Below are 14,196 nucleotides of genomic sequence, written 5' to 3' on the forward strand. Positions count from 1 at the left end.
TGTTCCCGGGGCTGCGGGTGGCTCCGGGCCAGCCCCAGTGCCGGAGATTATTGTTCTTGGAGCTCTCCGTGCTGATAATTAAAGCAACACAGTGTTTACAGAGGAAAAGCGGGAAGAAGGTTGGAGCATCCCACTGTCTGAAGGGAAAGTTAAACAAACAAATCGGAGCGCAGCGCCTGTCCCACTTCAGTTCGCTTCATAGAAAGCCGGGAGCGCCAACTCCCCAGGATTTGGGGTATTTACAGCCTTGGAAAGCGTGGGGAATGTCCTTTTTGACATCAGGTGCATATTTTAGCAATTCATTAACCTCTTGTTACTTTAATTCTAGCGGCTCCATCCCAGGATCGTGTTACGGGAGAAACTCTGAGGAGAAGGGGGGGAGCGTGCAGAGAGATGGGAAGGGGTATCCCCAGCTCCAGTGGGCACAAAGCCATTCCCAGGAAGTGTGTCAGGCTGAGGCTGAGCAGGAAGATCCTTAACCCTTAATCCCTGAACGTCAAAGGAGGCCGAGCACGTCGGCTCCGGGACACGCGCCGGGGCTGGAGGTACCAGCAGGGAGCAAGGCTGGCTTCCCTGGGAGCCTCTCCATTTGGGATTCCTCCCTGGGAGTGAGGAGACTGGCTTCCCTGGGAATCTCTTCATTTGGGATTCCTCCCTGGGAGTGAGGAGACTGGCTTCCCTGGGAATCTCTTCATTTGGGATTCCTCCCTGCCCTCTCCACAGCCACCTCCATTAGATTAACCAGCCACATTCCAGCCTTCAGCCTCCAAGAGAAGGGTCCAGCCAAACATCCAGGCTTGGGAAGGAAAAAAGAGGGAAAGAGGGAGGCTCTGCAGTGTGTGGGATGATTAAAAAGGTGATTCAGAGGTTAGCAAAATTAAACCTACCCAGCTGAGACTATATAGACAAAAAACATATAAAGAGAGAAATAGAATAGATAGAGAGGGAAGAGAGAGAGAGAGAGAGAATACATAGATGGAAAGAAATAAAAAATGTATATAAACATTGCCTGGGCTGGGGACAGTGTATTTTCCTGACGTTTGGAAAAAACACACAGCTTTAGATTGGCTTTGCCACAGAAGCGCTGCCATGGAGCCCATATTTAGGTCCATACACACAGGTCCAGACCAAACCATTTCCCTGCACTTCCAACTCCCAGGAAAATTGTGCTGGGTATTGTGTGGCTTCCATAAGGAAAAAAAACCCTAAAAGGGATCTGTTAACAAGGTAAAGCTGCAAGAGAACACAATTCCCTTCGCCAGTTGTAATGGAGACATTAAACAGCAAGCCTGGAGCGTGCCGGGGTAGGATCTGAGCTGCCAAGAGAGCCAGTAAGTGGGAAATGATGATTTGGATCTTGGAGTGGGTGTAAACACAGCAGTCTGAGCAAATTTTATCTGTCACATTCATTTACTGTTGGCACGAGACCCGTTTGCTGGAACTACAGGGGGGAAGCCCGGCTCTGCCAGACTTCCAGAGGAGGATGGTCCTTCCAGAGGAGGCCAGTCCTTCCCGTGTCCAGGGCTGGATTTACACTGGTTAGAGCTGTCACGGTTCTGGCCAGGCATGTAGTGCTCACGTGCTGCTCTGGTGCTGCAGGAAATGCTGCTGGAAACCTGGAACAGCCTGGTCTGCCCTCACCTTCTTCCACTTGTCAGCAGAAACCCTCACAAAAACAGGGAACGGGAAAGGTGGAAATAGCCTGGTCTGCTCTCACCTCCTTCCATGTGCCACTAAAAACAGGGAACTGGAAACGTGGAAATAGCCTGGTGTGCTCTCACCTCCTTCCACATGTCAGCGGAAACCCTCATTAAAAACAGGGAACGGGAAAGGTGGAAATAGCCTGGTGTGCTCTCACCTCTTTCCATGTGCCACTAAACCCAGGGAACTGGAAATGCGGGAACAACCCTCCAAAGCCAACAACTGTGCGATCTTTGGAGCGTTCTCCAAGAAATTTGGGGAAGCAGAGCAGTCCCCAGCATTCACTACTCGGGGGAGGCCCTGTGGGGGTCACACAGCGGGGTGACACAGCCCCGGTGCCTTCCCTGGTGCTCCAGCATTCCCTTCAAGAACCAGAGGAATTTCATCCCTCGTGCAGCTGCAGCAGAAGCTCCCGAGGAGCTGTTTGGCTCCAGTGGTCTCGTGTTGCTCCGCTACAAGAATTCCCAGGTGAAATGGAGTAACAAGAGGGTCTGGGTAACAAAAGGGTCACGACTGAATGAGAGGTTGAACTTCAGCGAGCTGTAAAATACCCTGATGAAAATAAACCACCAAAGCAGATGGTATCTATCCCTTGCAGATCCTCCTGACCCTCTGCCCTCACACAAACTCACTGCAGGAACAACTGCCAGGGCTAGGAATGGCAGGTACTTACGACTGACAGGCAAAAGACATTCCAAAGATGGGGATGCAGCGGAAAATGCCCTCCCAGCGTACGTAACTCACTCGCTGCAGCCACTGCCCGCTGAAGAGCCCATGATTGAAGGAGGACACCACAACCTGCAGCCAGGACAGAGAGCAGGGGTGAGGATCCAGCCCCACACAGCTCCATGGCAGCAGCAATGCCAGGCTGGGATAAGAGGCAGCGTGTGACAGCTCTGCCGGGAGCCCCATCCCAATCCGCCAGCTCCCCATCCCACCCGCACAGCTGCCAGGGCCACCAAGGATCCCAGGGAGAACTTTAAGGGATCTATGACACTCCCCGCTTGTTTGATGCCATCAGACATCACAGCACACACCAGGGTGGGGTGATTTCCACGGACACATGAACTGCGAGAATTATTGCTCAAAGCAACCTCTTTTGCACTTTTTTAAACGTGCTTTTTAAAATGTGGTTTTAAATCCAAACAGGAAGCACCGTTGGCCTTAGAGAATCCTGTTAAGCAGAGAGAGACAAAGGGTCCTAAAACAGGATCCCACCTGCTGCTCCAGGGCCATTTAACGACACCAGCTCACCAAAGAGAAGGAAAAACTTTATGGAAAGGGGGAGGAGCCGAGGCCAGGGAGCTCCCCTGCCATGGACACGGGAACTGGCAGGAGTTGGGTTGCACAGGAAGCAGAAGGTAAATATGTCTGAATGTCTGTTTATAATATCCTTGGATGGGGTTTCTAATCCCCAGAGATGTTTCAGTGCAGCCAACTCTTATGAATGTTGTGGTTTCTTAAAGGCACAGCCCCTGGGAGGCTCCACACCTCCCTAAGGAGGCAGCTCTGAGGTGGGACCCTGCACAGCCTACTAGAAAAGTTACATGGGAAGAATTCCCACACCTTCCTCTCCTTCCAGTCCTGAAATCTGGGGGAGACAGGGCTGGGGCTCCACGAGGGAACCACAGGATCACCCGGGAGGTGAAACTGGTCATTAAAACAGGATTCCCAGTGTCCGTACCCACCACGAACATGAACACTGTATAGAAGATGAGAGCCATGGCACTGAAGGACTGGATGGAGGCCATCATGTTCCTCTGGAGGCTCAGGGGAAGGACAATGCACAGGGAGACAGCGAAGAGCAGGACAATCCGGAAACTGCCCGACACCTGGAAAAGGGACCTGCATCAACACCCGGAGCAGGGAGGATACTCAACACATCCACCCAATGAGCAAACCCTGGCGTGGTTCATCTTTCCAGAGTGAAAAGCAACTTTAAGCAGTGACATTCTGTGTCTGGGGGTGTTTGAAGATGCTGCAAGCTCGGCGCTCTGTGGGCTCCGTCTGTGCTGAGCTCAGACAGTCACTGGGTGCCACTGTTGCTCTGCACTGTGTGACAGGTCCAAGCTGGAAGAATTTGGGGGGTGGCTTGGGGGGGGTTAAATGCTAATCCAGCACAAGCTGTTTAGGTACTTTCATGCAATTAAATAAAACCTAAATTTACTTGGGGAGACGAGAGATTGAAAGTGTTGAAAACTCCGATCCAGAAAATTAATCAAAGCCTCGCACTGGTATTTATTATGGCAGAACACTCTGGAATGCTTGGAAATATTTAATACCTAATTTGGCTGCAGCCTCAACGCATCTTTTTTAACTTCACAGTCCCTTAATCTGAGCTTAGGAGCATCAGGCAGCACAGATAACACTCAACCAAAAATCCTTTTGCTTCCCTGTACGGCCCTCGTGCCGGCTCTGAGGAGCACCTCTTGCCTCCGAGCACCCTGAGCCAGCAGCGGGCTCATCACACGGCTGAGGAGGCAGGAACACAGAGACTTTGGCCACAAAAACAGCCAGGGACAGGACAAAAATCCCTCCTGAACTACAGCGAGGAGAGCTCAGGCAGAGGAACTGCCTGTCACTACCCACTGGGGCAGGAATTAAGGCAGGAAGCATTATCTCCCCCAGGAATCTGCTCCAGAATTAATAAGGGACCAAGTTAAAAAGAATTCCTTTGATGGAAATGCCTTATTGGAGTTTTACACAGCTGATTGTTTGCCATATGTCTGAGCTTCCCAGACTTCCCAGAGCTGAAGGCTCCGTGCACGAGCACCTCTCCGTGAGGGGACCCCACAAAGCCCCCTTGGGACCCCACAGGGTGCTGAGCACACTCCGAGGCAGGAGCTCTGCTGTATCCAGGGAACACAGGGCTCAGTGCAAGGTCTGGGAGCACCACGGGAGTGATTTGTTCACCTGGAATCCGAGCATCTGGGCAAAGAAGTTGGAGCCCAAATCGCCGATGACGACGTAGAAAGCGATGCAAGTGCCCAACATCAGCCCAATCATGCTGCAAACACAAATGGGGACGGGTTAGGAGGGCCACGCTTCCACCCTCAACCTTGGGAAGAGCAGGACACCCCTTCTGCACTCCATCCCACCAGAGACCCTCCATCCACACCAAACGCTTGTGGGAGACGCAGCTCTCTGCCCACAACCCGTGCACGGGTTAAAAACCAAGGAAAACTAATCTTGGAGATGACAAGAACTCCTTCAACTCCTGGAAAAATTCAGAAGAAGCAGCACGAGGCTCTCAGAGCCCCACACCCACAGCAGGGCCCTGCCATGAGAGTCTCAGTATCCAATGGGCTCTCCAACGTCTCTCCACACAATGGACCACACTTTAATGAAAAGATTGTCCATGAACTGCTTCTCCTCCCACTCCTGGACCACTTTCCTTCCCAGTTCCAATTATAGAACATCCCTGTGGCAATTACAGCCTCTGCTTGCATGGACAAGTAACATCTGAGGAATATTCTGTGTATTTTTAGTGCTGTGCAGAAGTTTGCAGCTGGGGAGAGTGAAGGAGCCGGCACCACTGCCTGCCCTGGGCTCAACATGCCTGGAAAAGAATCCCTGCTGGAAAAAGCAGGGCAGTGAGGATTGTGCCATCACCTGAGTTCTGCACTGGGGTCATGGGAGGCAGCAGAGTCTGCCCTGAGATGGGGGCAGGATTCCCCCTCAAGGCATCTTGCAGGGAAGGGAGCACAGAGGGCAGGACCAGAGCAGATCCCGGGATCCAAGGAAGCAAACACTCCCTCCCACTAACTCAGCAGCAGGGATGTCACCCCTGGAAAGCTGCCATGAGTGACACGCCTGTGATTTCACAGCAGAGCAGGAGACGAGCTCATCCCCACCTTCTGTGCTCCCAGTGCCTGGGAAGCGCTCCCGTCTCCGGGAGCTCTGGAACGGGTGGGATGGAGGTGACACCTGTGAGCCGTGCTCAGGGGATCTCACTCAGGCTCCTGTGGAATTCCAGAAGGCAGGAGGGGAAGGAAGGAGAGCACAGCAAGGCTCAGAAAAGTTTTCACCAAAGACACCCAAACTGTTCACACTTTGAATAAGCAGCAGATTTACCTTGTTTCCACCAACATTTTTCCTGCTTTTCCATAGGCATGAAATGCTGGCATAAAAAGGAAAAAAGAGTGGAAGTTAGTCAAAGAAAGGTCCAGAACAGGGCAAGATGTCAGTTCACAATTAAACTCCAACAATGACACAGGGCAGTGCAGCAGGAACCCACCACTGGTATTTTGGGGCTCTTTCCCTCACCCTCCCACTTTCTTTTTCAGCCTTTCCCTCTGGAAACTGAAAACCACATAAGACAGGAACAGGGATGAGGGAAAGCCAGCAAGCAGGTTCTTTTTTTTCTATTTAAAACCAGAAGTGGTGTGAAGCAGCAGCCACACATGGCAGCCATTAAAGGCAATGGGAGAGAAAATATTCCTGTACAAGATTGTGTGTGGCGAAAGTTAAAGTGGTGCAGAATTCCAGTCCAAGTCCCCTTTTTATTTTTATCTTCCCCCTCGAACTGGGCCGCCCGGCATCGCTGGCTGGGAGAGCTGAGCTGGTGCCCAGAACGTTCAATCCCATTCCCAGAATACCCAGTGCTCCCAACCCACACCAAAGGGCTGCTGCCAAGGCTTTGCTCTCCCCCCCCTCCCATCCTTGGGTTGGAGCAGAAAATGCTCAGTAGTACTAAAATCACTGGGTTTTCTCTTAAAAAGACAATGCCAAGAAAACTTTTACTTCTATTTTTAGCTCTTACTGGGCAGAACGGGAATGGGGAGCTCCAGTGCCAAACCCAGACCACAGTGCCCAAACCTGCCCGTGAGGTCCAGCATGAACCCACCACCCTGGAGTCCCCTCTGCCTTCCCTCAAGGCACAGCCCAACATTCCCAGCGCCCGCCAGAAAACAAACTCAAATCCTTTCTGGAAGCTTCTTCTGCTATTTTAAATATTAACTTCAACTCTTGATTTCCTTGGACTCTACTCGAGCTAAAAATTCAGGAAACGAGATGTTCTCCCACAGAATGAGCAAAAGGCACAGCAGGGACCCACAGCCCAGAGCAGGGATGTGGGGGAGCACCTAAAATAGCTGCTGGATCAGTGACAGGGCAGTGGGACAGCCACCACCAGGCGCCGTGCCCGGGCATGAGGAGTGGCCGCTCCTCTCCAGCCTCCTTTGGGAATTCACAACCATGAGGGAAAAGGCAACAGCCCTGGGGGGGGGTCAGGCCCACAGATGAAGGGTCTGGGAAGAGAAAAAGGAGCCAGCAAGAGGAAAACATCCCTCCTGGAATGGGTTATTAACAGGCTGAGCTCGGGGGGAATGGAGGAATGGTGCTGCTGATCCTTCCAGGGCACACTGCAGCCTCTGGATACGGACACAGCCACAGGTGATGCTGGAAGCAGCCCGTGTCCCCGGCTGTTCACCTTGATGTTCAATGAGAACAAGCCTCCAAACACTGTGGGCAGGCGTCCCCATCCGGGGACAATGGAAAAATGGGATCCTTTATCTTCTCCAGGAGGTGACGACTGTAAAATAAACAGTCCAGTCAAATCCTTGGAATGGGATCTTGGAAAGCCCCCAAACTGGGCAGAGCTTGCTTGGTACCTGGAGAAGTCTTTTAAACCCAGTGTGGTTCCCGGGACAGAGCTTCAGCCCCTTGCCCTGCGGGGCTGAGCTACGCCCCCAGGAGCTGCCCAGCACAGCTCCTGCACATCCCGAGTGCTGCTGGAAGGGGAGGGATTCACTCATCTCCTGGTAGAAATCCATCTGGGAACTGCATCCCACTTCCCTCCTCACCCACATATCTCCCTGCAGCCCTTCCCCTTCACGCAGTGGTGACGAGCCACCGCCAGCCCAGCCTGGGACCCCCTTTGTGCCGGAGCGGTCGCTGCCGGTGCTCCTCCGGAAGGCACTGCCTGCCTGCAGGGAATGTGCACAACCTTCCTCCGCGCCTCAGCGCTGCCAAAGCCTCCCAGGAGTGCCCGCAGATGTCCCCGGGCCCAGCCTGCGGGGACAAAGGGGGTCTGTGTGGAGCTGCCCGACCTCGGAGCATTGGGATGCGGCGTGGGAGCGCTCCCGGCCCATGGCAGCTCTCCCAGGGCACCGGGAGCGGGCACAGGCGCTGCTGCCAGCCTCTGCCTGCCAGGAGGAAGCTGGGAAGCATTACTGGCCCTCTCTGTATTCCAGCCCCTTGGCTTTGGGGCGTGCAGAGGATCCCTTCTTCCCGGGACACGCTCCAAGGTGGAGGGGACTCTCTGTCCTCCGGGAAGCAGCACACAAAGGCGTCTTGTGAGGGGCAGGGAGCGGCGGCACCGGCAGCTGGGCCGGGTGCTCCGGGGGCTCCCCCTTCCCTCTGGCACCAAAACAACCTCCCAGACCACGGAGCTTCTCCATCTTTTCCGTTTCTAGCAGATACAAGTCGGCAGAAGCCGAGATGTGCTTCCTGGGAGCAGCACCTCGGGCACTCTGAGGGAGGAGCAAACCCATCTGTCAGCAGCTGGTGGGAGCCCGTGTGCCGGGGCAGCGCCAACCAGTTCCCTCCTTGCACAGAAAAGAAAGGGAGAACAAGGAAAAGGCAACTTTTCCTGCTGCTTCATACGCCAACGGCAAGGACTGGAACACAAACACCTCCTCCTGCTCCCCAAGTCAGTCAGAATCCCAAGAGAGGCCATGAGCAGAGGCCAATCCCGGCGCCAGTGCTGAGCTCCGAGGGTGGCCGGGCTCTGCCAAAACCCACCCAGGGATCTTCCAGATGTTTTTATTTTCTCAGCCCTTTGGAACCTCGCTCTGTTTCCTTTCTGCTGAGCCATAAAGGAGCTCCCAGCTCGGATCCAGGCAGCCCAGCTCTGTGCCAGGCTGGCAGGACCCGCTGTCCCGGCAGCGCTGGGTGGGGAACTCGTGCCCAGACCCATAATTAATTCATCCCAGACCCACAATTCATCCCAGATGGCTCCTGGGAGCTGGGGTTTGGATCACCTCCTCCCCTGCCCCGCGGAGTCAAAACAACTCAGCACCCATTAACTGGGCGGTCGGGAGCAGGATCCAACCCCGGCGCTGCCCCAGGGGAGAGGCTGAGGCAGGAGAACGAGGGAAGCTGGGAACTGCAGCAAGAAAACATCTGCTGTTCCAACAGCACCACCGAGGAAACGTAAATTCGGAGGCCAAGGTCACACTGCAGTTAAGAGAGGAGGAGCAGGGCTGGGAAGCAGCCCCGGAGCTGGGATCTCACCGAGGCCGGGGTAGGTCCTGCGCTTGCTGAGGTTGGCCGACTTCACCAGGAACATGCAGGACTGGTGAGTCATCCACGAGCAGAAGATCAGCAGCACAGCTCCCAGGATGATCCCACACTGCAACGGAGCAGAGGCGGAAGAGACCAGCAGGAGATGGGGGGTCAGGCCCCCTCCACGGCCTTCCCACCCTCAGGTTTCCCCATGTATTTCAGCCCCATTTTTCCCTCTTTCAGGAAGTTCTGTCCCCTTCCTACCAGCTGGGAGGGAGGTACCAGCTCCGTATCACTCTCTCCACAGCACAAGGACACGTGGAACACACGCCTGCTTCCCACAGCTCCCAGCTGCACCAGTCCAAGCACCGAGGAGTGAACTGGGAGCAGGCTGTGGAGTAGAACTTCCACCCTGGCTCTTCCCCCAGCGCCCTCCACAGCTCCCAGAGGGTTCAGGGAGCACAGACAGACCCCGAGGTGCCACCTCTGCTGCAAACTTATTTACCAACAACACAAACTCCTCACGCAGCTCCTGCCTCGCTGCCTTCTCTGTTCGCAGAGGTGGGGACCACGGGGCACCAAGCAGGTGACTTGGAGCAGGCCCCGATCCCGATCCCAGCTGCCCTTTCCCTGCTGTCTGAGCCCGGCGAGGCCGTGGGCATGGGGGCAGATCCCGGGCAGGGGTGTGGGGGCACAGCCGGGGATTGGAAAAGCCTCCAAGCCAGCTCACGTTTATCACAGGGGTAAATCCTTAGATTCTGTTTTTCCCTTCTCCTTACAAGACAGGCAGAAACGATCAGTTGGAGACAACAGGACAGGGGGAAACCCAGAGTTTGGTGCAGAAGTTTTGAGCTGGAGAATTCACGACTACGGAAAACGCAGCGTTTGGCACACGAGGTGCCCGATCTGGGTCTTGAGCGTTTCCTTTGCTGACTTTCCTTTCCAGCCAGGGAACCACCCCCAAACTCGGGCCAGAAGGGCAGAGGCGGCCTCTGCCCGCCTTCCCCCAGAGTGCCCGGGCCTGGAGGAGCTCGCCGGGGCTTTAGGCTTCCAAGGGCCCGGACCGACACCCCCGCCCCAGCCCGGGGACACCGGCAGGACCCCGCTCCCCGCTCGGACGCAGCGCCCGGCCGGGCGGTCCCTCACCTGTCGGAAGCAGAAGGGCACGGTGAGCACGCTCACGCCCACGATGCTGTTCACCACGTTCATGATCAGGCCCCAGTTGGAACCCGCCGCCGCCGCCGCCGCCATGGCTCGCGGCGGAAGGTCCCCACGGCGGGGGACCCGGTTTGTGGCCGCTCCCCGCGCCCCACGGCCGGCTCGGAGCGTCCGGTGCCCCCGGTGCCCCTCAGCCGCCCGTGCCCGCCATGGCCCCACCGGGCCCGCCCCGACCCGGCACCGGCCACAGCGGCACTTCCGGCTTCCGCCGCCGCCGCAGGAAGTCACGTGGTCCGCGCGGCGGAGCGGGGACGCTCCAGCCGCCTTGGAGGCCTGGACTCGCTGGTGCTGGGAGAGTAAACGGGGGGGTCTTCGTGGTTGGGGGCACCCCCGGAGAGCTGAGCACGGCCAGGGAGGTGCGGGATTGCACAAGGACACACATCCGTTCAGATCCATGCGCGGAAAGGCACGAACATGGATGCGTGCCTGCCTTTACATGCGTGTGTGTGCGTATACACGCATGACCACACATCTTGCAGCAGCGCTGGCACCTGGGCGGGGGTTCCCGGCGTGATGGGGGCCCCTGAAAGGCCCCTCGAGGGCAGCCCATCACCCCCGGCATCGCCTCCCGCCTGCACATCTGGGCACGCGTCCAGCTGTGCACACACATCTGCTCCCCATCCCAACCAGAGCCATCCCCAGCTCTGCCGCGGACGTACCCCCCACATCCCACAGGACACGGCAAAAAGAAGGAAAGATGTGGGGGGGCTCTGGAAAGGTCCCCCGAGGCCAGGAGTGGCGGCAGCTCGGAGTGGCACACGCCAAGGGCACGTTCCCGTCGGAACGAAACGAGGCGCTCGTATAATTTGCAGCAATTGCGATGGGAAACCGCAGGAATTCGCTCTACAAAAGGTTTGCAGGGAGGTGAACAGGCGGCCTAATTCCCTCCAGGTGCTGCGTGGGATCGGTAGCTCCGGCTGCGTTTTCCTGGCTCCTGTGCCGGAGCGGTGGCTGGGTCCGTGCGCGTCCTCGGGGTGGGATGAGGGATCCCCTCGGGAATGTCACGCAGCTGCTTTGGGGGAGCCGAGCCATGGTCAGGAAAAGGCCTCTGGTGGCTTCTCCATGTCCGAGTGGGAGCCGAGGGCTTGGGAACTGTCCAGAGCCAGCCAGGAGTCCCCGTGACACGGGATGGGAATAGCAGGGGAGCAGCCCCCGCTCTGCCATCCTCCTGTGCCACAAGCCCGGGGCCTGTCCGTACCCATCCCCGGGGAATGGGGTTTTCTCCAGCTCCTCAGGTACCGTCAGCTGCTCTGCAGCTCCGAACATCCCAAATTCTGCCTCCAGCAGGAGCTGGGCTCTGTCCCAGCAGCACCAGGGCAGTTTCCCATCATGGACCTGCTGAGAGCAAGGGAGAATTCCCTGGAAAGCCCCAAACACTCTGAACAGCCGGGCACGAGCCAGCAAAGGGCCCTGCTGGGTTTGGGAGCCAGCGGCAGCAGCCCCACCACAGGATCCACTGGGAATCCCAGGTGGCTCAGAGCCCTTCCCAGTCCTGCCCCATGGCCCAGATTCCTCCCGCTGGATTTGGAGCCACGGAGAGCAACCAGCCCCGGAGGATGCCAGAGCCACAATTACTGTAATTAGAAATGGGGGCTCAGGGCTGGCTGATCCCACTGGGACCCTGCACTGCTTTGTGGAAGTACAAATCGCTCGGGAGGTCCGGGGTCCGCTGCTGCGTCCGATGCTGCTCCGCAGGCATGTGCACACGTGTGCTGGCACACACGCTGTGCTGAGCTGAGCCAGACTCCCAGCTCCCACGGGTGATGCTGTCCCAGGAAAACAGCTGAGCCCGTCTCTGCTCCCACCCCATCCCACCCTTGTTCAGGAATTCACCTCAGCGGCAGCTCCATGCCAAGAGACTCCCATGAACCTCCCATGGCACAGGGATGCTCTTCCCAGGAACCACGAGCTCCCTGGGAGCATCCCCGCCCTCCCTCTTGAGGGACACAGCGCAGGGTCCAGCGGGAATGGGAAGGAATGGGAACCACCTCTCCAGACCCGGGGCAAGCCCACCCACACCCCACCCCACATCCCCCCTTCACCCAGGGACCGGCACCCAGCACCCAGGGCCACCCTGCTCCTGACGGCTGGTTCCGGTGACAGATGCCTGGCAGATCCCAGGAACCACCCGGCAGGGATTGGAAAACATAAATTAAAACAAATTGCAGTTTTATATTGCAAATACGGGCAGTTTGATGGGTTTTATTGCGGAACAACCATTAATGAAGTGCAGTTTCAGGCACCTTAATTGCTCAGGGACCAAAGTTCAGTCCGTATCTCCAGCACGGGCTGGGAGCTGCCGCATGTCCCGCGAGGGCCTGGCAGGTTGGGAATGGTATTGGGAATGAATTTATGGCCATGAGGAGGAGGATGGAGGCAAGGGGCCCAACCCATGTGGGGGGATTAAAGCAGCGTGGGACAAACAGCACAGCCTGTGCTGGGGGGGGGGCGGGAGGCCGTGGTGTCCCCGCCACGGTGTCACCCCAGTGTCAGCCGTGGGGCTCGACAGTGGATGCTCACCATGGGACGGATTTTGGGATGGGGGTCCCCAAGCCTTTGGGACGCTGGTGCTGCCCAAGAGCTGTGCAGGAGCGATGCAGAGCCAAGGCCGTGGGGGACCGCGGGCAGCCCCCTTCGCCCCCCAGAACAGAACACGCGTGGGTGTGCAAGGCGCAGAGGGGCGTGCGGGTGGACGCAGCACCGCGGACACAGCCACGGGGGATCCGCGCGGAGCCGCGCACTCGCTGGACACGCACCGCGCCCCCCCCCCCGCGCGTGGACACGCTCCCCACCTGCACCTACCCGCGCCTAGCGCAGGCACCGAGCTGTGCCGAGCCGTTCCGAGCCACACGGCGCCTTACCGGACCTTACCGGGCCGTGCGGAGCCTTACCGGACCTTACCGGGCCGCACGGGTCCGGCGCGGTGCCCCCGCGCGCGCCCATTCATTCACCCGCCCGCGCCGTGGGAACGAGCCGCGCGCGCCGCGGGCGGGAAGCGCAGCCCCGCGCTGGCCCCGCCCCTCCCCGCGCGCATGAATGGGCGCGCCCCGCCCCGCTCCCTATAAGGGCACCCGGCGCGGCTCGGGGGGCGGGGCCTGGCCGGGCCCGCCCCGCCCCCCGGGCCCGCCAATCAGAGCGGCGCACCGGGCCGCTCGCCGGGCTCCGGCCTTTGTTTGTGGAGGGCACCGGGGCCAATGGGAGCGCGGGCCGGGGGGCGCTGGGCCAATGGGAGCGCGGGCCGGGGGCCGCTGGGCCAATGGGAGCGCGGGGGGGGCGCGGGGCGGGGCGCGCGGCACGGCCCGGTCTGGCCACGTGCGCGCGGAGCCGCCTCCGCGGGGACCGGGAAGAGCGACGGGACCGGCGGGACCCCGGTGCGGCCGTGCGGGGCCCCATGTCACCGGGCTGTGTCCCGAGCGGCTGCCCCGTCCCCAGCAAGCCCAAGGGCACGTGCCTGGCCATGCCCTATCAATGCCGAACCCCGGTGCCTCCGACGGCTCGGCACCTTCCTGTCCCGGTAGACCCCGGGGGGCCACGGTGGAGAGGCCCCAGCCCTTGCTGCATCCCTAGGACGCTCTCCCGGGTGTGCTGTGGGTCAGGGCTGGCCAGAGGTGGCAGCAGGGTTATTTTGTGCTTGGATGCTTGTGGCCCCACTCACCCGTTATAGCCAGGACTGGGGAGGGGGCTCTGGGCAGCAAATCCCACAGGGCTGGGACAGGGACACGTGTGGAACTGTGTGCTGGGACGGGGTTGTGCCAAACACCGACTACACGGAGGGGACCGCGCTGGGCAGGAGCCTCCTCCCGGGGGGGCCTGGAAAGGAGCACCCGTAAATCCCATCCCGTGCCCAGGTTCTGTCTGGGATCTGCTGTCCCCTCCTTGGCTGTGAGAAATTTCCTGGCTCCCAACCGGCCCCAGCGCCAGGCCAGCCCCACGCCCGTGCCATGGCCACAGTCATGGCAAAGCCGGGGCACTGCCAGCCCAGCGGCAGGAGGACGAGCTCTTTGCTGGAAAGGTGAAGGTCACGGTCATTTTCTCCGTCACAGGCAGCTC

The 14,196-nt window shown here is 58.5% G+C and overlaps 1 protein-coding gene across 1 annotated transcript in view; it reads right to left on the minus strand.

The window, feature by feature from the left end:
* The window catches only part of SLC38A10 (solute carrier family 38 member 10), a 30,418-nt gene extending 20,162 nt beyond the window's left edge, over nt 1–10,256 (minus strand). The window contains exons 1-6 of the mRNA XM_069032310.1: nt 10,075–10,256; nt 8,938–9,055; nt 5,776–5,821; nt 4,615–4,708; nt 3,390–3,533; nt 2,375–2,499 (exon numbers count right to left, since the gene is read on the minus strand). Coding sequence (XP_068888411.1) covers nt 2,375–2,499; nt 3,390–3,533; nt 4,615–4,708; nt 5,776–5,821; nt 8,938–9,055; nt 10,075–10,179 — 632 coding nt within the window. The 5' untranslated portion in view covers nt 10,180–10,256. The remainder of the gene's footprint in view (nt 1–2,374; nt 2,500–3,389; nt 3,534–4,614; nt 4,709–5,775; nt 5,822–8,937; nt 9,056–10,074) is intronic.
* Nucleotides 10,257–14,196: the final 3,940 nt, after the last annotated feature.

Source organism: Aphelocoma coerulescens, chromosome 18 (genome assembly GCF_041296385.1).
Source record: "Aphelocoma coerulescens isolate FSJ_1873_10779 chromosome 18, UR_Acoe_1.0, whole genome shotgun sequence".
NCBI classification, from domain to species: Eukaryota; Metazoa; Chordata; class Aves; order Passeriformes; family Corvidae; genus Aphelocoma; species Aphelocoma coerulescens.